The 24,018-nt window shown below is 37.1% G+C and overlaps 1 protein-coding gene across 1 annotated transcript; it reads right to left on the bottom strand.

Moving 5' to 3' along the window:
• Positions 1 to 1,443: 1,443 nt before the first annotated feature.
• Positions 1,444 to 3,310, bottom strand: LOC108195683 (F-box/FBD/LRR-repeat protein At1g13570-like). The gene is made up of 3 exons (XM_017362661.2): positions 2,356 to 3,310; positions 2,098 to 2,259; positions 1,444 to 1,960 (listed from the first exon to the last, which is right to left on the bottom strand). Exons 1-3 carry the CDS (start codon positions 3,181 to 3,183, stop codon positions 1,664 to 1,666), a joined length of 1,287 nt encoding a protein of 428 aa, XP_017218150.2. The 5' UTR covers positions 3,184 to 3,310; the 3' UTR covers positions 1,444 to 1,663.
• Positions 3,311 to 24,018: the final 20,708 nt, after the last annotated feature.

The raw sequence follows: 24,018 nt of genomic DNA, 5'->3' as shown, positions 1-24,018 counted from the left end.
AACTTCACATTAACTACTTATTATGAGCCGCATTTTCGGTAGCAGGCTCTTGTGTGTTGACGACAAGTGATGCTTGGATCAATTCTGGGACATGTTTATATTAATTACTCAAAATGGTTAAGTGATGGATAAGATATTAATTTGATAATGTTTCAAACTAAATAAATAGTTATAAATTGATTTAATTTGATCATGGATTTAATTGACCATCCATTTGATTAATGTGTTTAATTAATTAATTATGATGTAGCACACAAAATTTACTCATAACTCATATCGGTACTTCGGCCGTAGTTTTTAACTAGATTTTGTTGAGAACAGTCCATCTAAAACATTAAAGTGTTAGATAGGAAGGCCCCAAATGGATCTTATGCTATATTTCAATCTTCTCATTTTCCCTCACTCTAGCTTTTAGATTCAGTTTGTGCTTTCACTCTCAAAACATGCAAATACGTTTTTCTTTTCCTTCTTTAATCAGTAGTCCAGTGTATGAAGTTCAACCATTAATAGAGTCTATGGTTCCCAACATGATATCATAGCTCTGATTTGACGGAGGTGTCAAGTTCGACTCTCCATCAGTCCCAATATACTCACAATTTAATATGGACATAAAGGCATTAATTGCCCCCAAAGATGGGCGTCCGTGATCCACTCTTCAACCCAAAATTGGGATTTCGAGTGAGGGGGAGTGTTGAAATGTAACATAAGATCAATTTGGGGCCTTCCAAACTCGTCGAAAATGGTGGTCATCTAGAACTGCATTCCGTTTTGTCCTGGGAGGTTGGTCGCTCACCCCTCACGGGCAAATAAATGTTAAGGAGACAACTTAGCACTAGTCTCGGATTCATTTATCCCTCTTTTCTTGTTTTTATTGTATTTGATCATTGTCTCCACTATTTTGTTACGTGTTTGGTATACACATATTATTGCATAACATTTTATTTATGACTTCGTAATCAACTTGTGTATATAATCGAGAACTACGAAAGAACGCCACGAAACTTGATGCGACGCGCAGTTCCTGTTTTGAAAAGATATGACAAGATCATAGCAACGGAAAATTTTAATAACGTAAGAAACCTTCCACAAAGTACTTCTATTTTATCTTGATACAACTTTGTCGATGAATCAAACAACAGTTAAAGGCAATTAAAACTCGCCGATTACTATGACAAGAAGTCTTAGTAGTTCTACAGAAATATATTTAACAAGAACTACTAACCCGGTGACTTCTATGTTACTTAAAAGATCGCCTAAATTACAGAAGTATATTTTATGCTAATAACATCTTACAATTTAAACTTCATCCCTCGAATTTCATGTTAACCTACATCAAAATGAAGCCACTACAGAAGTGTATCATAAGAAGCTAAAACATAACAACATTTAGACAAACACCAGAAACCTGGATTTCATCTGTTCAAGCAATGTTTTATATTATATTAGATTAAGTAAAAATCTCCAGGATACTAGAATTCAAAACAGGGAACACACACAGAAAACATCCACTCTAAAAATCTCCTAAACATACACACTTTGACACTGTAGATCTCCCTAAACACGCAGACACATGCATGCCCAGACTGATACATTGACAATTCTCGGCAACACTTTCCCAATTAGATGAGCTCTCATGTGTCCACCCCAAATCCCAAGCAGCTAATTATGCCAGAAAAGTGGTTCTTGCTGGGATTTTTTTTAATAACTGCAAGAACTCTTGTTTAATCCTCAATTTTTCATTGGGATTACTAATTGCTGTGCTGCAGAAAACTGAAATCTCTTGAAGCGATGGGGAAGATGTGAGTAGAATCTTTAAAAATTGAAGCTCAGACCTTACACCTATTACACCAAGTATTTGCACAATTTGAAGTTTGTCTAGTACCACATCTTCCCAGTCTAGTGCTTCCAAATGACGTTCAATTGCGGAGTCTACAGAATTTGATCTCGTCACTTTGAAATCCTACATACAAAATCAATGTAAGCTTATAATAAACTAAATAAACTAACAAATATAAATGTGAATATTCATTTAAAGCAGCATATCATCAAGTTTGCATCTTTGTTACCAGACTTCTTAATACAATATCCAGTTCTCACCAGTGTTACTATAAGGTTTTCCAGGTTGGGAAGATTTCTGATCAAGCAAAGAAAATTTGAAATCCGAAGCAAGTTAAATGAAAGAACACGGAGATCTAGCGTCTTCAAGTTCACCATCCTTGTCGCATGTGTCTTCAACGTAAAGGGATCCGGTCCCAATATCTGTGTATATTATTAATACATCGAAATGTAAGACAACAAATACAGTCACCGTACCTCAAGAAAAACAGATTGTTAAATTTTAAATTTTCACCAGACCTCAAGGAGAAAATCATGGAGGAGAAGAAGATTGATTCTTGTACAATTGCTAAGAAGCTTGATGAAATTGACAGATTTACTCTGGATGAAATCTGCATGAGTCAACACAATACCAAAACGTTCCAGGTTTTTTGCGTTTTCGAGCCATCGCCAATCTATTTTTGAACTCATACCAATAATCAGCGTTTTGAGATTGTTAATATTGGCGAAGACCAGATGTTCAATGCCATTACATACGCGCAATTCCAGATCCTGCAGTTGGGACCCGAATGATACAGGAGCAGAGATCGAAACACGAAGGAGATCCACAGAGACTATATTAGAGAAGCATCTAGATTCAGGTGGGGGGCTCAGTATCCACTTATCAAGTTCTAACACTTTCAACTTTGCAAAATCGAAAAAAACTGAGGGAAGTAAGCAAGCATCGTTTTCCGAATTATCAAGTCTGAACACCTCAACATCCTTCTCTGTTAAATGCTGAACCCAGTGATGGATATGATGGATTTCAAGTTTGGGCGGGATGTAGATTTCAGTTTCCACAATGGGGCCAGTTTGGACCGCAAAGATCTTGTCGAGTGCTGATGAAAATGCAGACAGCTGCTCTGCTTCTTCGTTTTTGTTACTAATCACTTGCAAGTAAAACAGCTTATTCAGAACCAGGCAGGGTCGCATTGTCCACGTTTCCCTCCAAGCTTTCGACAAAGTACATGTTCTCGCAGCATCACGAATAGGCATGAGGTCAAGGATGGTTTGTTTCAATGCCACATGCAAGTTGCTAAGCCGATCATCATCAGGTGATGGGCTCAGGCTCGACATGCTGCACTGCATGAGATTTTTGCACAGAGTATTCAGTATAAAATGTCCAGCATGCTGTTATTTTTCACTATACAGTTTATATATAGATATATGTTAGACATTTAATCAAACACCATGTGGGAAAGATTGAGCTTTGGTTTACTGTGATTAAGAGACCAGGTAGTTTTGATCACAGATTGAACAGATACAAGTAAAGAGAAATGGGAATAAGTTCAGTTGTATTCTAACCTATATTCTGCTAATTAACTATATATTTAAATCTAATTGTATTATAATTCATGAATTTACTTACATTCATTTGCATCTTTTGTTAAACGGTAATCTTGGCTTGGAAAAGTTTAGTTCTGGTGATAATATTAGCCCCAAAAGGTTTTGTCGGAAATGTGGGGTGTGGATCTGAATTATTATTTTTGATATCTTGGAGAGGGAAATGAATATTTTCGATTCAAATATATTGAGTAATTTAATTCTAATCAATTGAAAATATTATTTTTTAAATTATATATTTGATATATTTTTGTGTCATTAATTTAATTATATACTTATAATTTATCTATAATTTTATAATTGATTTATATTCGACTCTCTCTCCAACAAAAAATAATAATAACAGTGGTTTGATTATTGTTTGAAGAAATAATAAGTGCTTGACAAGGAGATGCTAAAAATCACAACAATTGAAATAACGAGAACGATGAAAAGAATAACGAGAACAACAACAATGAAAGTGGAAATGTGTTGAACCAACTCACGCAAACCCTAGCAACACTCGTTAGAAATAAGCTCAACGATATATTTTGTCAGAATTAAAGTGTTTAAACCCCCTAACATTTGACAGTGCAACAAACTCTGTTATCGGGGAAAATGGATCCAAGTAATAAAAAAGGCGTTTGAATTGTTGGGAAGTAATTATGGATAGAAGGTTACTATAACTGAGTATCAATTACAAGGCAGTATATATGACTGGTGGCTAATGGAAAAGAGGATGAATGAGCAAAACATAACTTGGGATAGTATCTAAGCAGGGAGATAGGACATTAGAGTATGAAGCAGACTTTGCGAGGCTCTCTAAATACGCTCGTACCTTAGTTGCTGACGAGATTAGTCAGGCTAAAAGATTGGAGGAAGGACTTAAATAAATATTAGGCATGATGTTGCAAATTTTGAATTAACCTCGTATGAGCAGGTATTTAACAAGGCATTAGTGGTTGTAGCAAATCGTTCCACCTTAACAACCATGCTCTGGTTCAAATAATAACAATCCATTACATTTGATCCAATTAAGACGGTTCTTGAACTAATTATAAATAAACCAACCTATTTTATCCTTGCATAGTTGTCAAAAAAAAATATGTGTTTTGTAGAGAAATCCTCTTTTTCATATACTATAGTCCTGTTTCTTTTCTTCTCTATCATCCAGATAATAAGTTACCATCTTTAGCCTAAATCTATAGGCAACTCATCCAAATTAAGCTAAATTAGTGGATATTCGTCTAGTCTTCATTCTTCGATATTTTAAGTAACTAAATTAGCAATCTTTCTTTCATTATTTTTTCCACGGTCATTAAATTAGATTGACAATAAAAATAACACAAATCGCTCATAATAATATGAGTAACGCCATGAAGAAGTTCAATTTCTCAAATAAATCAACAAAGAAAAGCTCTCAATTGAACAATAATAAAATTTCAGCAAAACCCTAATTACTGACTGATAAACAAACCTTATATAAATCAATTGTAGAAGAGAAGAAGATAGTACCTTGCAATTGCAGATAAGAAATATTGGAGAAATCTCACAAGAAATAGTACTTGAACTTTTTCCTTTTTAGTTTAATTTCTTCGATATCTGTAATATGTCTCACTCTCTTGTCGCAGAAGCCTCTAACCCAAATTTTTTCTGTGCTTTTGCGATTACTAATGATACATGTGCCCTATTATTTTCAAAAAATGGGCTGGACTATTTGACGGGCTTGGCCCAAAACAAAATTAACAAGTCCAACAAATCAGCACCGGCTTAAATTTATTAAATAAAATTTACGAATTTTTATGACATTGCAAATAAAATAAGTGTTGGGTAATCATTTGAAATTTAGGTGCAATGACAACTTTGTTATTATGTCAAAATATTAGAAATTATATTAAAAAAAATATTATGACATAACTATATGTTATCTAAAATTAGATAAGATATTAGTCCACCATCTACATGCTTGCAGGGTGCAAATTATTGGATTTTGAGGTAAATTTTGTGATTTTGCAAGTCTCGAGTTTTTCCGCATGTGTGAACTGTGTACATAAATATAATTATATTTTGTAGCCCAATAAATATAAACTAATTTTTTTAAGTTATTATTTTTCATTAGACTTTCGCTCAAATATTTTGAATATCTTAATTTGATATTGTTTCGAATTAATTGATATGGTTTAAATAAATTTCATTTTATTAGATATTTAATTTATAACTGACAAATTAGTTGGCACATTAAACTAAATTAATTATATAGTGCACAAGTTTTACTCCTTCGAGGACTATACATAGGTCTGTGATGCCTATTGCACATGTTGTACCTCATTGTCTGCTGCATATGTAGAGAAACCTATTAAATTTGATGGTACGAACTTGAAATAGTGACATCAAAAAGCTTCTCCCACTTTTATAAGGAGTATATTAACTTATATTGAACATTTCTAGTCTGGGAGGAGCTCAGGGATTGTACTAAGGGTGAGTAGATCCGTTTGAGGGTTGCTCCATTAATGCAAACCGGAATAAAAATCTGAAGTCTAGTATTTTTCTCTCTCTTTCTTTTAACGAAACAAGATTTTAAAAAAGGGATAGATGTTTTATAATGTCATAATTATTTTTAAATTGGTGATTAAGGTATTCTACCACCTTCTAGGCTAATCAACCCCTACATTAGGATCTAAGATATCACTAATTCTAATTTTGTGTATGTTTTTCTCATGTGTACTACCAGAAAATTAATTTCATCCATGTAGAGGATTTGTCAGAAAATGCAGGTAATTTAACTTCACATTAACTAGTCATTCCGAGCCACATTTTCGGTAGCAGGCTCTTGTGTACGTGCTGACGACAAGTGATGTTTGGAGCAAATTTTTCAGTGCGAGATCATTCTGGGACATGTTTAATTACTCAAAATGGTTAAGAGATGGATAAGATATTAATTTGATAATTTTTCAAACTAAATAAATAGTTATTAATTGATTTTATTTGATCACGGATGTAATTGACCATCCATTTGATTAATGTGTTTAACTAATTAATTATGTAGCACACAAAATTTACTCATAACTCATATCGGTACTTCGGCCGTAGTTTTTAACTAGATTTTGTTCAGAAAAGTCCATCTAAAACATTAAAGTGTTAGAAGAAGGCCCCAATGGATCCTATGCTATATTTCAATCTTCTCATTTTTCCTCACTCTAGCTTTAGATTCAGTTTGTGCTTTCTCTCTCAAAACATGTTAATACATTTTTCTTTTCCTTCTTCAATCAGTAGTCCAGTGTATAAAGTTCAACCACTAATGGAGTCTATGATTCTCAACATGGTATTAGAGCTCTGATTTGACGGAGGTCTCAAGTTCAACTCTCCGTCAGCCCCAATATTCTCACAATTTAATAAGGACATGAAGGCATTAATTGCCCTAAAGATGGGCGCCCGTGATCTACTCTTCAACCTGTTACATATTTGATGATGTCACAGGTATCTAACTTGTTTAGTGTGCAGAAGCAAATATCAGAGTTTAGCTGGAAATCAGAGTTTAACGACTGACAGCTGGATCAGAGTTTAAACGATGATCAGAGTTTGCAGGCGGCTGATTTTCAGGAGCATATCTGACTAAATAAGGAAGATAAAGATTAAGAGAGATTGTGCAGATCAGGACAGCAGAAGGATAGCTACTGATTAGATTATTTTAGGAAGCAGATAATTATAAATCAATCAGTAGATATCATGTAACTGTGTATATAAACACAGCTTAGGGTTTACTCTAGATGAGTTATCAATTGAATATCACTCGTGTAACCTAGCAGCTCTTAGTGATAAGTTATAAATCACTAAGAGATTATTTGTAAGCTACTGTGATTTGTGAATAAGAGTTTAGTTGAATTATTCTCTTATACTGGTGTTTTGTTCTTGATTGTGTTCACTATATTATCTTATATAGTGAGTTTATTCGGCCTAACAAGTGGTATCAGAGCGAGGTCTGTTGATATACCTACAGTGAGATCTTAATCACACAATCATGTCTGAGAAATCACAAAACAGTAGATATGAGTCTCTTAGGGTTCCGGTCCTCAGGGCATCTGAATATTCTGTCTGGAAAGTAAGAATGATCATGTTTCTGGAATCTACAGATCCAGAATATCTGGATAGAATTTATGATGGTCCACACATGCCAACAAAGCTCTCTGTTGCAGTGGGAGATGAACCCCAGAAGATGATCCCTAAAGAGAAGAAGGATTATACTCCAGAGGACATCTCATCTATCAGTAAGGATGCAAAGGTGAAGCATCTGTTGCATAGTGCTCTAGACAATGCTATGTCCAATAGAGTAATTGGGTGCAAAACTGCAAAGGAGATATGGGATGCTTTGGAAGTCAGATGTCAAGGAACCAAAGCCATCAAAAAGAACAGAAGGACCATACTTACTCAAGAGTATGAACACTTTGATTCAAAATCAGGTGAATCACTGACTGATCTTTATGATAGGTTTGTCAAGCTGCTGAATGACTTGTCTCTTGTGGACAAAGAATATGATTTGGAAGACTCAAATCTCAAATTTCTGCTTGCTCTTCCTGAAAAGTGGGATTTGAAAGTAACCACTATAAGAGACAATCATGATCTTGAAGAGATGTCTCTGGATGAAATCTTTGGAAGGTTGAAAACTCATGAACTTGAGATGGAGCAAAGGAGCAAACGACATGGTGGGAAACCCAAACCAGTTGCTCTAAAAGTTCAAGAAGATTCAACTGTGAAAAGCAAAGGAAAAGCTCATGTCAAAAAGTCTGATACTGAGTCATCAAACTCTGATGTTGACTCAGACTCTGATATCCCTTCAGACTCTGATGACAGTGATACTGAGATGATGCAGCTGGCAGCACTAATGGTAAAAAGCTTCAAGAAGATGGCTTACAAGAACTTCAACAAAGGGAAGAAGTTCTCAAGGAAAGACAGAAACTCTGATAAGAAGGTCTTCAAAAGGAATGAAGGCAAAGAAGAAAAATCTGGAAAATCTGATAAGTCTAAATACACCTGCTTCAATTGTGGAGAGAACGGACATTTTGCAACTGAGTGCAAGAAAGCTAAGAAAGAAAAGGAACAGGCCTTTATCACAAAGAAGGGGAGTTGGACAGACTCATCAGAATCAGAGGAAGAAGTCAACTATGCCTTGATGGCGAACATGGACAACATCACTGAGACTGTTGAAACTAAGGTACCTCATTCCACTCTTGCTTTTGATACTGAGGATATAACTGAGTTAAGATTGTTTCTTAAAACTCTGCATGTTAGTTATAGAGATCAGACCTTAGAAAATGACAGACTAAAATCTGAGATCTTGAATGTTAAGAAAAGGAATGATTATCTTGAAAAGGAACTAGTTCAGATGCTAGAAGTTCAGAAGGAAAGAGATGATTCTATCTTTGTTAAAAATGAACTCTTAAAGAAAAATGCTTCTCTTGAATCAGAACTTGCTAAGGAAAGAGAGATAATCAGAACTTGGACTAACTCAGGGAAGACTACTCAGAATATCTTAGAAAGTGGGAACTGGAAGAAAGGGTTAGGTTACTCTGATAAAAATGAAGCTGAGTCATATAAACAAGAAACCATTAAAATTGAAAAACCCAAGGTAGTTCCAGTAAGATTTGTTGCAGAATCAAAAACTGATACTCCTAAACAGGTTAATATTGGTTTAATGACTCAGAAACAGCTTAAGCATAAACTCAAGGAGGTTAAGAAAGAAAACAGGATTAAGGAACCTAGGAAAAATAGGAATGGAAAGGTTGGAATAAACAAAAGCAACAATTACATGTCTTTTCCAAATGCTCCTAGGAAAACTTGTCATAATTGTGGTAATCCTAATCATCTTGCTTCTTTTTGCAGGAAAAATAAGGACATAAATGCTATGTCTCCAAAATCAGAAGTTAAGACTAGGAATACTAGATTTAGACCAGAGAATCCTTGTTTTCATTGTGGTAGTTTATGGCATTCCATTTACACTTGTAAGGAATACCATAGTTTATATTATGATTATTATGAATTAAAACCTTCTTTGAAGAAAAAGATTGATTCTCCTAGTTCAGCATCTGTTAAAAAGTCTGTTAGCACAAACTCTGATATAAACTCTGATAAATCTTCCGCTGCTAGTGTTAACAAACTTAACAAGAACAAAGGATCCAAGCAAGTCTGGGTCCTTAAAACTAATCATTAGTTGTGTATGTGATTTCAGGGCAACAGGAAAAACATCCTAGTTCTGGACAGTGGATGCTCAGGACATATGACAGGAAATAAAGCCCTGCTATCAGACTTTGTGGAGAAGGCTGGCCCAAATGTTTCTTATGGAGATGGCAACATAGGGAAAACTTTGGGATATGGCAATATCAATCTTGGAAATGTCATCATTCAATCTGTAGCTCTGGTCTCAGGACTTAAGCACAATCTGCTGAGCATAAGTCAAATCTGTGACAGAGGATATCATGTCAATTTCTTGGAAGAACACTGTGAGGTCATTAGTAAAAGAACTGGAAAAGTTGTTCTGAAAGGATACAGACATGGCAACATCTATGAAGCTAAGCTATCTTTAAACTCTGAAAGCTCTGCAATATGTCTACTTGGCAGAGCCAGTATTGAAGAAAGCTGGAACTGGCACAAAAAATTATCTCACCTGAACTTCAATAATATAAATGAACTTGTGAAGAAAGATCTTGTGAAAGGACTTCCAAAATCAGTTTTTACTCCAGATGGACTCTGTGATTCCTGTCAGAAAGCAAAACAGAGGAAGTCTTCCTTCAAAAGTAAAACTGAGTCCTCAATTCTTGAGCCATATCATCTGCTGCATGTTGATCTTTTTGGACCAGTAAATATAATGTCCATTGCAAAGAAGAGATATACTCTGGTCATTGTTGATGAATTTACCAGATATACATGGGTATATTTTCTTCACAGCAAGGATGAAACACCATCTTTATTGATTGAGCATGTCAGGCAGTTGAACAAAATCTCTAAAGATGCAGTAAAGATCATAAGAAGTGATAATGGCACTGAGTTCAAGAACTTTAAAATGGAGGAGTTCTGTAAAGCAAATGGCATTAAACAGGAATTTTTAGCACCTGGAACACCTCAACAAAATGGTGTTGTAGAAAGGAAGAACAGAACTCTAATTGAAGCTGCTAGAACCATGTTAGAGGAAGCAAAGTTACCAACCTACTTCTGGGCTGAGGCTGTGCAGTCTGCCTGTTTCACACAGAATGCAACTCTGATTAATAAACATGGGAAAACTCCATTTGAAATGGTTAAAGGCAGAAAACCAAATCTCAAATACTTCCATATCTTTGGATGTAAATGTTTTGTTCTGAAAAATCATCCTGAACAGCTAACCAAATTTGATTTAAAAGCTGATGAAGGAATTTTTGTTGGTTATCCTTTATCAACAAAAGCCTTCAGAATTTACAATCTGAGAACAAGGGTAATCATGGAATCCATTCATGTATCCTTTGATGATAAGAAAATTACTGGAATGGAAGATTTTGAAGATCATGAGCAACTGAGATTTGAAGATGAAGATACATTCTCTGACTCCATAAACTCTGACTCTGAGACAATATCAGAGCATGTCACTTCTACTCACCAACCTCAAGCACGTGTTGAGGGGGAGCACTTTCAAGATGGAAATCTGGATGAAAATGTTGCAGACTCGGCAGAAAACACAAACTCTGATTCTGACTCCTCAAACTCTGATCACTCTGCATCAGAGAATCAGGAGAACATATCTTCAGGGGGAGCATCAGAAACTCAGAATGCTCATGGAGATAGCATGAATAATGGGGGAGAGGCATCAGAGAATCAAAATAATACTGGCATGGATCATGGGGGAGGATTTAGTTCCAGAAATCAACTGCCACATGAAAGAAAATGGACAAAGTCTCATACACCAGATCTGATTATTGGTGATCTAGATGCTGGAGTACAAACCAGAACTGCAACAGCAAATGAGTGTTTATTTCATTCATTTTTATCTCAGACAGAACCAAAGAAAGTGGAAGAAGCTTTAAAGGATGCAGACTGGGTAACAGCAATGCAGGAGGAGTTAAATGAATTTGAGAGAAATAAAGTCTGGACACTTGTACCAAGACCAAAGAACAGATCAATTGTTGGTACTAAGTGGGTTTTTAGGAACAAAACAGACAGTGATGGTGTAATTACAAGAAATAAAGCCAGACTGGTAGCTAAGGGATATTCTCAACAAGAAGGAATTGACTATGATGAGACCTTTGCCCCAGTTGCCAGATTGGAAGCAATCAGAATTTTCTTGGCTTATGCAGCACACAAGAAATTCAAAGTGTTTCAGATGGATGTAAAGAGTGCTTTTCTCAATGGGGAGCTGGAGGAAGAAGTATATGTAGAACAACCTCCAGGATTTGTGGACACAAAATTTCCAGATCATGTCTACAGATTGGATAAAGCTCTGTATGGACTAAAGCAAGCACCTAGAGCATGGTATGAAACTCTGGCTCAATTTCTTTTGGACAGTGGTTTCAACAGAGGTACAATTGATAAAACTCTATTTTATCTCAATCATGGTAATGATCTGCTGTTAGTTCAAATCTATGTAGATGATATTATTTTTGGGTCTACTAATCCTAAACTCTGTGAGAGATTCTCAAAGCTTATGCAGTCCAGATATCAGATGAGCATGATGGGAGAAATGAGCTATTTTTTGGGACTTCAAGTCAAACAGACTGATGAGGGTATTTTTATTAATCAGTCTAAATATACCAGGAACCTGCTAAAGAAATTTGGCATGCAGGATAGCTCAGCTGCTACCACTCCAATGGCAACTGCCACTAAGTTAGATAAAGATACTGGTTCACCAGTAGAAATTACTAACTACAGAGGTATGATAGGCTCACTTTTATATCTGACTGCTAGTAGACCTGATATCATGTTTGCAACCTGTCTCTGTGCAAGATTTCAAGCAGATCCAAGAGAACCACACCTTGTAGCAGTCAAAAGGATTTTCAAATATCTCAAAGGAACAGTTGAGATGGGACTCTGGTATCCCAGAGAATCAGACTTTACACTGATTGGTTACTCTGATGCAGATTTTACAGGATGCAAAATAGACAGAAAAAGTACAAGTGGGAGCTGTCAATTTCTAGGAGGAAGATTAGTTTCTTGGTTCAGTAAGAAACAAAAATCTATCTCCACATCCACTGCAGAAGCAGAGTATATTGCTGCAGGAAGCTGCTGTGCTCAGATCTTATGGATGAAGAATCAACTACTGGATTATGGGTTAACTCTGACTCAAATTCCTATTTATTGTGATAACCAAAGTGCTATTGCTATGACAGGAAATCCAGTACAGCATTCCATGACCAAGCATATCAGCATAAGGTATCATTTTATCAGAGAACATGTGATGGAAGGAACAGTAGAGCTTCACTTTGTTCCAACAGATCAGCAGTTGGCAGATATCTTCACCAAACCTCTGGCTGAAGCAACATTTACAAGGCTTGTAAACGAATTAGGGATGATTTCTGATCCTCTCTAAACTCTGATACATTGCATGATACTATTGTTAGGGTTATACTGAAATATTCGTTTGAAGTATATAACAATTATTTGAGAATCTTCAATGCATGTTTTCACATTGTCTGTATATTATATATTGTAGACAATCTAGTATCAAATGGGATAGCAGAAGATTAGATTGTCAGACTCCTTATATAATATAATAAAGGTTCACAGTCGAGGTGGTGTTAGACAAACCACTGGAACGGCTGAAGTATTATTTGGAAATAGTTTATCTTGACTATTGAATAATACTTATATACTTTGTGTATATTGAACGGGATCAAAATAGTAGAATAATTGTTTCTTTAATTCTGACAATAAAGAACTAAGATTCTATGATGTTATTAATGCTTAAGTTCTTAATCCGGATATAGTGATTGACACTTGTATTTAATGCACATGCCTTGACTCATAAATTAAGTAATTTATTTTAAATTACGAATTTATGTATTGGGAAATGACATTATATACAGAGTGGGATATTGACTATAAAAGGAAACCGTGTCCGAAAAATATATTCGGGTGATGATGTCCTCTTGAAAGCTTATAAAGATAATTATGCTTTAGTCCTGCAGGCAGATTTGTTCTTGCATAATTATAAGGTTGAGTGGATGATTAAGGATAAAAGATATTGATTAAATTAATTGTCAGAAATTAATTTAATTAATGGACATGCGATATCTTAAGCATGGGGAATTTATAAGCAATTAATATGGGAGCCGAATTAAATAATTAATTTACGGAATTAGGAAAGGTAGTGCAAATATTAGTTCTTTAGTGGATAGAATTAATATTTAATGACATTGGGCCTGGCCCGGAATGTCATTGGAAGGCCTGACCTAATGATCCATGATCCCTGCTGTAGCCTATATATATTCTCGTTCTCCTAAAGCTGAAAGACACACCAAAACGAATTAATCCTAGAGTCAGAGAGAGGCAGACGTTTTTCTCAAGGAGACAGCTAGGGTTTTGGGTTTTCGGAGCTTTAAGGAGAGGCACACCTTGGGAGATCGAAGGCCACACTTCGTCCAAGGAGAATCAAGGAATACAGTAGAAGACGTGGATTTGAATCGCTTGCGCCGTAGCGATTAAGGTTAATATTCTGTTCGAACTTTTAATTAATATCATAAAACGCAGGACCAAGGTCCGATTGTTCCTACAATGGTATCAGAGCCAGGTTGCGGTTCTGCGATTTATGATATGTAGTCCATGTCATGATTATATATGCATGTATATAGTGATTCTGTGATGCAGGTCGTTGTCCACTATTATGGCCGTGTTTTAATTATTCTGTTATGTTTGGATTCCACGTGGTTTATCGTGGCTGTTGTAAATCACGAGGGTTGATCGTGATAGTTTAATCTTGTAATTCAATTTGTAATTGTTTTAGATTATGATCTGATGTAATAGAATAGGCTGGTTCGCATGTACAATTTGTATGTAATTGGTTGATCAACGGGGCTGCAAGAAACAGAGATCTTCCGCTGCTGCGATCTGTTGCCGCTGCTATTTAGGGTAACTTTTGCATGCGATGTCCGATTTGGGCGCATAATACCTTTTCGGGGACGGCAGAACTAGACGGACAGGCTCCAAATTGACGTAGTCCATTTGGTGCAGTTTTTCAGGGCGTTCTGAGGCTGTTTAGGCATCCAAACGGGCTCTCGAAGATTTTCGGAATTTTTCGAAGGATGATTTCGAAGCTGTTTTTCCGGGGCCATAATAGTGGATGTGTTTCATTATGTTTTACATAATTTCTGCCTTTTCTTGATTATTGCTACTATGTGTTTCTTGTCTGTGTTGTTATGCCATGTGATACTAACCCTTCGCATGCTAGAATGACATGGACATAGGGATGTTTTTAATTAATGCTTTAATCATGCTAGTATGCTGCCATGTTATGTGTTCTTTATGTTGCTATAACCATGATAGTATGCATGTGGACTTCGAAGAAATAACATTGGGCGATGCATCTAGATTAAAATCCTCAAAGTAAATTCTAAGTGGGAGAGGGAGTTAATATGGTATTAAATCCCATGGTCTCCATCATTGTTTGTATGTAATTTAACATATAAGGCGAATATAAATTATGTATACGTCACCCATCGTGGCATGTAATTTATGGTGCCTAGAATGTTATAGATATTACTGGAACAAACTTCTTGAATTAATACGAATAGATACGAATTTTCTTTATCTCTGATTTGGGGCGATTTCTAAGGCTTATGGGTATTAAGTGAGACCGATGTGACTCCTCCACTGCCTAGAAGTCAAATCAGACACGAATATTGAATTGAAGTATTCTATTCGAGAAATATTGGAAGGTATACATGCCGCCCATCGTGGCGTACCAAGTTCCATAGGTTTCGGGTAATTTAAGATTTGATGATGGTATACACTTAGCTATGAAAAATAATATAGACCACCCCAACGTGGCTTATTGTTTAGTAATAGGACCGAAGTAACGTTTAAACAAATTTAGGTGGTATACATGTCACCCATAGTGACGTACCAGAAACTTATGGTGTTTAAACGTTAGTGCATTTAATTTTAATAATTGTTAGAGGAACCAATAGGACTTAATTTTTTATGCACCCTTCTTTATGTGTAATGTGATTTTTTCATGCATGATTCTCAGGATATAATGGGGTTTAATCCACTGTTCACCATACTTAAGGATAACAAACTTACCGGACCTAACTATATTGAATGGAAACGTAATTTGGACATTGTGTTGACTGCTGAGGAGTACAAGTTTTGCACTTATGAACCCAAGCCTGAGCAGCCCGCTGCTGATGCTCCTGATGAGGAGAAAGAGTATTATAAGCGGTGGACAAAGGCTGATGAGATGTCGCGATGTTACATTCTGGCAGCAATGTCGGGTGTTTTGCAGCATCAGCATCAGGCTATGGCCACTGCTTCGGATATGCTCTTTAATCTCAAGGAACTTTTTGGAGATCAGAATAGGGCTGCTAGGCAAGTAGCCATGAAGGCTTTAATGAACACTCAGATGGCTGAAGGTACACCTGTAATGGATCATGTTCTCAAGATGATGTCACATCTGAATGAGATAGAGATCCTTGGTGCAGAGCTTGACGGGGAAACCCAGATTGACATTGTCCTTATGAGCTTGCCCAAGAGTTTTGAGCAGTTCCGCTTGAATTACAACATGAACAAGAGGCAGTATAGTCTTGCGGAACTGCTGACAGAACTTCAGGCAGCTGAAGGATTATTTCGCCAGAGTGTTCAAGTGAATGTGGCTGAGAAAGGTTCTTCCTCTAAGCCGAAAGGCAATAAGAAGAAGAAAAAGGCTCAGACACAGCAAGCTGTGAAGGCAGTGGGGGTTCAAGGTGGTGTGAAAAAGCCTAAGGGGAAGTGCTACCGGTGCAAGCAGTCGGGTCACTGGAAAAAGGATTGTCCTCTTCCTAAGAAGACAAACAATACTGGTATGTCTCTTTCTCTAGTTACAGAAACATTTATAGCGGCTATATCTACGAGCACTTGGTGTGTAGATACTGGAGCCACTGATCATGTTTGTAACTCTATGCAGGGGTTCCAGCAATCCAGAATGCTTAGAGATGGCGAGATATACGTGTTCATGGGAGATGCTACGAAAGTAGCAGTAGTTGCAGTAGGAGTTATTCATTTATCTTTTGGTTCTGATAGGATTTTGGTTTTGAACAATTGTCTTTATGTACCTTCTTTTAGAAGGAATTTGATTTCGGTTTCTAAACTTGCTATGGATGGTTATAATGTTTGTTTGGATCGTAATGTTTCTATTATGATGAATAAACGGATTATATGTTCTGGTACATTGCAAGACAATTTGTATATAATTAATCCTAGTCAACCTGCACTGCAACTACAACATAGGGTATTGAACAACACATCTTCTACCTCTAATAAAAGAAAGGAACCTTCTAGTTTGAACCAAACATATCTTTGGCACTTGAGATTAGGTCATATTAACTTGAGGAGGATTCAAAGACTGGTAGTAGACGGGCCTTTAGGCTCATTGGCAGTGGAGCCATTTCCAGTTTGTGAATCCTGCTTGGAAGGTAAAATGACCAAAAGGCCTTTTAAGGCAAAGGGGAATAGAGCCAAAGAAGTGTTAGGATTGGTTCACTCTGATTTATGTGGACCTATGAATATCCAAGCAAGAGGTGGTTATGAGTATTTCGTCACTTTTATTGACGATTATTCTAGATATGGATACGTTTATTTGTTGCACCGTAAGTCTGAGTGCTTTGAGAAATTCAAAGAGTACAAAGCTAAAACGGAGAAGCGACATAATAAAAGTATCAAGTCACTACGATCTGATCGTGGTGGCGAATACTTGCTTGGGGAATTCAGGGAATATTTATCAGAGAATGGGATAGAATCCCAGTTGACTGCACCAGGCACACCCCAGCAGAACGGTGTAGCAGAGAGAAGGAACCGGACTCTTTTAGAGAGTGTTAGATCGATGATGAGTTATTCGGATTTACCCAAGTCCTTTTGGGGACATGCCTTAGAGACAGCAGCTTATCTTCTGAACTTAGTACCTTCTAAGTCGGTTCCTAAAACCCCTTTAGAATTGTGGACCGGGGACAAACCGAGTCTGAGACACATTCGGATATGGGGTTGTCCAGCACATGTGCTGAACAAGAACGCGACTAAGCTAGAATCTCGTACAGAAGTAAAGCTATTTGTAGGCTACCCCATGGGAACAAAAGGTTATTTATTTTATAGTCCTAAGGATCGGGATGTCACTGTTAGCACCAATGCAAGATTCTTATAGGAAGACTATATAATGAATCACAAACCCATGAGTAGTATCGTTTTAGAGGAATTAGTGGGAGGGATGAATAATGAACCTGTAGTACAAGTAGAACAACCACAGCAGACTGTGCAACCGGTCACTAATACCGCACCAGTTCCTCGTCGTAGTGGGAGGGTTGTTCGACAGCCCGACAGATTCATGTTTTTGGGAGAGTCTTCGGACTTGGTCTCTGGTGAACATGATGATGATCCCCGGACATACGAAGAGGCAATACAGGACAAAGATGCAAGTCTTTGGCAAAAGGCAATGGATTCTGAGATGGAATCAATGTATTCTAATCAGGTCTGGGAGCTCGTGGAACCACCCAAAGGTGTAAAACCTATTGGATGTAAGTGGGTCTACAAGAAAAAGAGGGGATCAGACAAAAAGGTGAAAGCCTGGAAAGCAAGACTTGTTGCGAAAGGGTATACTCAGAAAGTAGGTATCGATTATGAGGAAACCTTTTCGCCAGTAGTCATGCTTAAGTCAATCCGTATTCTTTTATCTATAGCAGCTCATCTCGATTATGAGATTTGGCAAATGGATGTCAAGACAGCTTTCCTTAATGGAAATCTTGAGGAAACCATCTATATGCAGCAACCAGAGGGATTCATTAAAGAAGGCCAAGAGCATCTTGTTTGTAAGCTGAAGAGGTCTATTTATGGACTTAAACAAGCTTCTAGGTATTGGAACATTCGCTTTGATCAGGCAGTCCAGTCATATGGATTTGATCAATGTCCAAGCGAAGCATGCGTGTATAAGAGATGTGAGGGAAATGCAGTGGTTTTTCTAGTGCTTTATGTTGATGACATTTTACTCATTGGAAACAATGTTAAGATGTTGTCTTCAATAAAGGCATGGTTGTTCAAACAATTTGAAATGAAGGACTTAGGTGAAGCAGCATACATCCTTGGGATCAAACTTATAAGGGATCGCAAGAAAAGGATGTTGGCTTTATCTCAGGAGCCCTACATAGATGACGTATTAGCTCGTTTTAACATGCAGGACTCCAAGAAGGGTAATTTACCCTTCAGACATGGAGTTACTCTATCAAAGAGGCAGTGTCCTTCGACACCTAAGGAGATAGAGAACATGAAGGCAGTTCCTTATGCTTCGGCATGTGGGAGCCTAATGTATGCAATGTTATGTACGAGGCCTGATATCTGTTTTGCCGTGGGCATGGTTAGCAGATACCAGTCGAACCCAGGACAAGAACATTGGAGTGCTGTAAAAGCAATACTCAAGTACCTGCGTAGGACTAAGGAGTATATGCTGGTTTACAAGTCCTCTGATTTAGTGCCTCTGGGATATACTGATTCGGATTTCCAGACAGATAAGGATAAGAGAAAGTCCACCTCGGGATGTGTTTTTACTTTGGGAGGTGGAGCCGTAATATGGAGGAGTGTGAAGCAGAAATGCATCGCGGACTCAACCATGGAAGCCGAATATGTGGCAAGCCTCGGAGGCAGCCAAAGAGGCTATATGGTTCCGAAACTTCCTGCTGGATTTGGATGTGGTTCCTAATCTGCCACAGCAGATCACGATTTATTGTGATAACACTGGTGCTGTGGCGAATACCAAGGAACCGCGGGCCCATAAGGCAGCGAAACACATAGAGCGTAAGTATCACCTCATACGACAGTTCGTTAAGCGAGGAGATATCATTGTGGCTGACATAGCATCGAAGGATAACCGGGCAGATCCTTTCACGAAGAGCTTACCAGCTAAGGCTTTTGAGGAGCACGTGGAAGCGATAGGAGTCAGATACTTTGCCACATAGTTATATATAGTTGGTAGTGGATTGCTTGTAATAGACACTGATATACTCAAAGAATATCTTGAGTATAAGTGGGAGATTGTTAGGGTTATACTGAAATATTCGTTTGAAGTATATAACAATTATTTGAGAATCTTCAATGCATGTTTTCACATTGTCTGTATATTATATATTGTAGACAATCTAGTATCAAATGGGATAGCAGAAGATTAGATTGTCAGACTCCTTATATAATATAATAAAGGTTCACAGTCGAGGTGGTGTTAGACAAACCACTGGAACGGCTGAAGTATTATTTGGAAATAGTTTATCTTGACTATTGAATAATACTTATATACTTTGTGTATATTGAACGGGATCAAAATAGTAGAATAATTGTTTCTTTAATTCTGACAATAAAGAACTAAGATTCTATGATGTTATTAATGCTTAAGTTCTTAATCCGGATATAGTGATTGACACTTGTATTTAATGCACATGCCTTGACTCATAAATTAAGTAATTTATTTTAAATTACGAATTTATGTATTGGGAAATGACATTATATACAGAGTGGGATATTGACTATAAAAGGAAACCGTGTCCGAAAAATATATTCGGGTGATGATGTCCTCTTGAAAGCTTATAAAGATAATTATGCTTTAGTCCTGCAGGCAGATTTGTTCTTGCATAATTATAAGGTTGAGTGGATGATCAAGGATAAAAGATATTGATTAAATTAATTGTCAGAAATTAATTTAATTAATGGACATGCGATATCTTAAGCATGGGGAATTTATAAGCAATTAATATGGGAGCCGAATTAAATAATTAATTTACGGAATTAGGAAAGGTAGTGCAAATATTAGTTCTTTAGTGGATAGAATTAATATTTAATGACATTGGGCCTGGCCCGGAATGTCATTGGAAGGCCTGACCTAATGATCCATGATCCCTGCTGTAGCCTATATATATTCTCGTTCTCCTAAAGCTGAAAGACACACCAAAACGAATTAATCCTAGAGTCAGAGAGAGGCAGACGTTTTTCTCAAGGAGACAGCTAGGGTTTTGGGTTTTCGGAGCTTTAAGGAGAGGCACACCTTGGGAGATCGAAGGCCACACTTCGTCCAAGGAGAATCAAGGAATACAGTAGAAGACGTGGATTTGAATCGCTTGCGCCGTAGCGATTAAGGTTAATATTCTGTTCGAACTTTTAATTAATATCATAAAACGCAGGACCAAGGTCCGATTGTTCCTACAACTATATCTGTTAGTATTTGTTGTTATAAATCTGATCTACAACTGCATCTGTTATTCTCTGATCTAAACTCTGATGATTATACTCTGATTTGATAAACTCTGATATTTAAACTCTGACCCGACAAACTCTGATGACTTGAATTTTTCATGATGAAAGATATTCCTGTGAAGAATATGTTGCACTTAACTGAGTTTAGTCATAAGCCTCTCTAAAGTCTGAATTTTGTGATATTACAGCTGTGGAAATCTTTAACACACAACACATGAGTTAATTTTGTTACCTAGACTGTCTCACTTCTTAAATATTAGATATGTACTCAGAAAAGAATCTGCTTTCCTCCTCTTATGAGCTAAGAGTTAATATATCTCAGTTATGGATTCTCAAGATATTCCTTCTCAGAAAAGAAAATCAAAAGAAAAGAAAAACAAAAGAAATTATCTCAGGTACTCCTTTGAGATCTTAGAAAATTTGTGAAAGGAAAGATCCAAGTGCACTGCTGGTATTAAGCAAATGCATCAAAAATTAAGTTAATTTTTGGGGACTTTTCACATTCTCTGATTACTGGAGAAATACTCTGAGCAAACAAAAGTCTGATAAAGGTTATGACTCACTTACCATGAGAAGTTCCCTTTCAAAAGACAAATGTTGTTCAAAAGAGAAGAAATGGTATACTCTGATCCATTTGTGAGAAACTCGGCTTATGAGATGATTAAAACATTTTCTTATTATCTGATTCTTTCTAATATTATTTAAGAAAGTTGACAATCTCTGTGACATTAGAATATTCATGTAAACACACACCTCACTCCACTTCTGTGATTAACAATTTTTTTTGGCTTCGAGTAATTTTTGACTAGAGTTCAATAAATATTTGCAAACTCTGAGGAGCAAGTGTCGTTTAGACCTTGAATATTTATCTCTCATCATTACAAGATTCTATGATCACTCCTTGATTTGTCAGATTATAAGTCATTTATTTAAACTCTGGTCGTTGGTCAGCTTCTGATCGAAGTCCGAGTTAAAGTAAATATTTTGGTCAAGATAATATTAGATTTAATTATCAAACGGTAGAAAATCCTTTTGTATTCCTGAGTGGAGAAAAACACGGTAATTATTTGTGTTTTATTGGTAAATGGTGCACATTGGTTCAGATTCACACGCCACTCATTATTACCTCTCCACTACCATATTTTTTACCGTTCAGAACTTGCCACGTGCCCCACTACAGCGTTGATATCTCACCCGCATGCGTACATACATATATATACTCAGAGATCGAGTATTTTCTCTCTTATTTCACACGTTATCTCTCTCTCTCTCTGATAATATTTTCAAAATCTCTTGTGCGCATTTCATCAAACATCTCATCTACACTTCACGATTTTCTTGATTTTTTCAGAAAATGTCGACCAAAGTCTTTGAATATGCTGGTGCAAAGTTCGTCACCAACAACTATGCTGCAATCCTGTCAAATGCTGAAGCTCCATCCGAGTTTCATCTCATTCAAGACTATCTTGCTCACAGTGAGTTCATGTATGCACTCACACAACCAGAAGTTATTTCTCCGGCACAAGTTTTGACTCTCTGGCGTTCAGCAAGATATAATGATGGTGGTGAAAACGGATCACCATCTTTGACATGCTCTTATGAGGGTCATGAGTATATTGTAACTCCTGAAACGGTTCGAAAGGCTCTTCACCTTCCAGCGCATTCCAAGTATCACAGCTCTGTCTCTACACAAACTCTGAAGGATATGATGCAATTCTTTGGATACTCTGGTAACACTGATAAGATGGGGGAACTTAAGCGCACTTGTCTCTGCAAAGAATGGAGTTTCTACTATGACTGTATAACAAGAGCTTTTGGGAATAAATGCAGCAATTTTGATGCTATTCCTCTCTTCAGTCAGCAGATTGGGTATGCTCTCATTCATAATCTCAATTTTGATATAGCACCATCTATTTTGAGATTTATTGGTGATAGGAGATTAGAAGATGAAAATATTGTCTACTTTGCTAGATTTTGTCAGCTTATTTTCTCTTATTGTTTTCCTCTGGTCCCTATTCCTGATACTGACACTGAACTACCCTTTAAAATCACAAAACGAGCTTTCACTGATTTAATAAAAAAAGACGGTAAGAAACCTCAACTGCCTGTTTTTGCTATACCAGTAACTGTTCAGGATAAACTGAAGCTGACAATCCCAGATAAATATGATGCATTATTCTCTGATGAGAACTTACCATCCTCCACCCACCAGACACAAGATATACCAACCTCTGGTCCTTCCCAAAAAGGGCCAGTTGTAAAATCTGATCTAAACACAACCTCTGGTCCTTCCCAAAAAGGGCCAGTTGTAACATCTTCACCAACAAGGGTACTGAGGTCCTCTAAATCTCCATCCAAACAGCCATCTCCTCCACCTAGGAAGAGAAGATTTCTGCAGAGATTATCAGACTCTGACTCTGACCCTGAGCCAGAGCCAGTTCCTCTAATCTCAAGGCCCAGGAAGAAGATCAAGCCCACCTCCACAATTACTGATCTTACTGTGGACCCTCCTCAGGAATCCACAGTCAATCCTCTTGAGATGGTCACAGTTTCTGATCCTCTGATGGTAGAACCTCTATCTGCAGTACCCCTAACTACTACATCAGAAGCTGACATTCCAATGACAGAGCACATTCCTCAGTCAGAGGATCTTGTGCCACACTCACCAGCAGATGCTATAACTCTCTCAGAACATACTCCAGAAGCACATGTCTCCACTCCAGAAGCAATTGTAACCACTCCAGACATTGCTCAAGAAATTCTGACCCCTGTTGAAAATTTAGTTGCAGCTCCTGATCAGGAGATATTATCTGCTGCAAATTCTGAGGAAGCTACAGCTCCTCTGTGTTCACAGACACTCAGTATTGCAGTTGATGATGATGATGATGATGATACAGATACTACAGAGGTCACTTCTGTTCATCTTATTGACTCAGCTATTCTTGCAGCTGAAGTCTCTGCTGAGAACAGAGTAAGCATTTCAGTCAGGGAAGTTTCTCCAGTCAGAGATCCTTCACCTGTTCCATCTGCATCAACGGCTCCTGTCTGTGAAATTCCTCCTTCCAAACCTACAGCGAACAGAGTTTGTACTCTCAGTTACTCTAAGAGGATGCACAGAGCTCCAATTTCCTCTGTGGAAGCCAGACTATCCTCTATAGAATCCACTCAGAA

Source organism: Daucus carota, chromosome 7, assembly GCF_001625215.2.
Source record: "Daucus carota subsp. sativus chromosome 7, DH1 v3.0, whole genome shotgun sequence".
NCBI classification, from domain to species: Eukaryota; Viridiplantae; Streptophyta; class Magnoliopsida; order Apiales; family Apiaceae; genus Daucus; species Daucus carota.
This window is presented reverse-complemented; position numbering and strand designations above follow the sequence as displayed.

Excerpts from the sequence above, each read along its gene's own strand:
- LOC108195683 (XM_017362661.2), bottom strand. The coding sequence starts at position 3,183 with ATGCAGTGCAGCATGTCGAGCCTGAGCCCATCACCTGATGATGATCGG. Across the intron at positions 2,260-2,355 it reads TCCATGATTTTCTCCTTGAG|ATATTGGGACCGGATCCCTT; the intron begins GTCTGGTGAAAA and ends TAATATACACAG. Across the intron at positions 1,961-2,097 it reads AAAACCTTATAGTAACACTG|GATTTCAAAGTGACGAGATC; the intron begins GTGAGAACTGGA and ends TTTTGTATGTAG.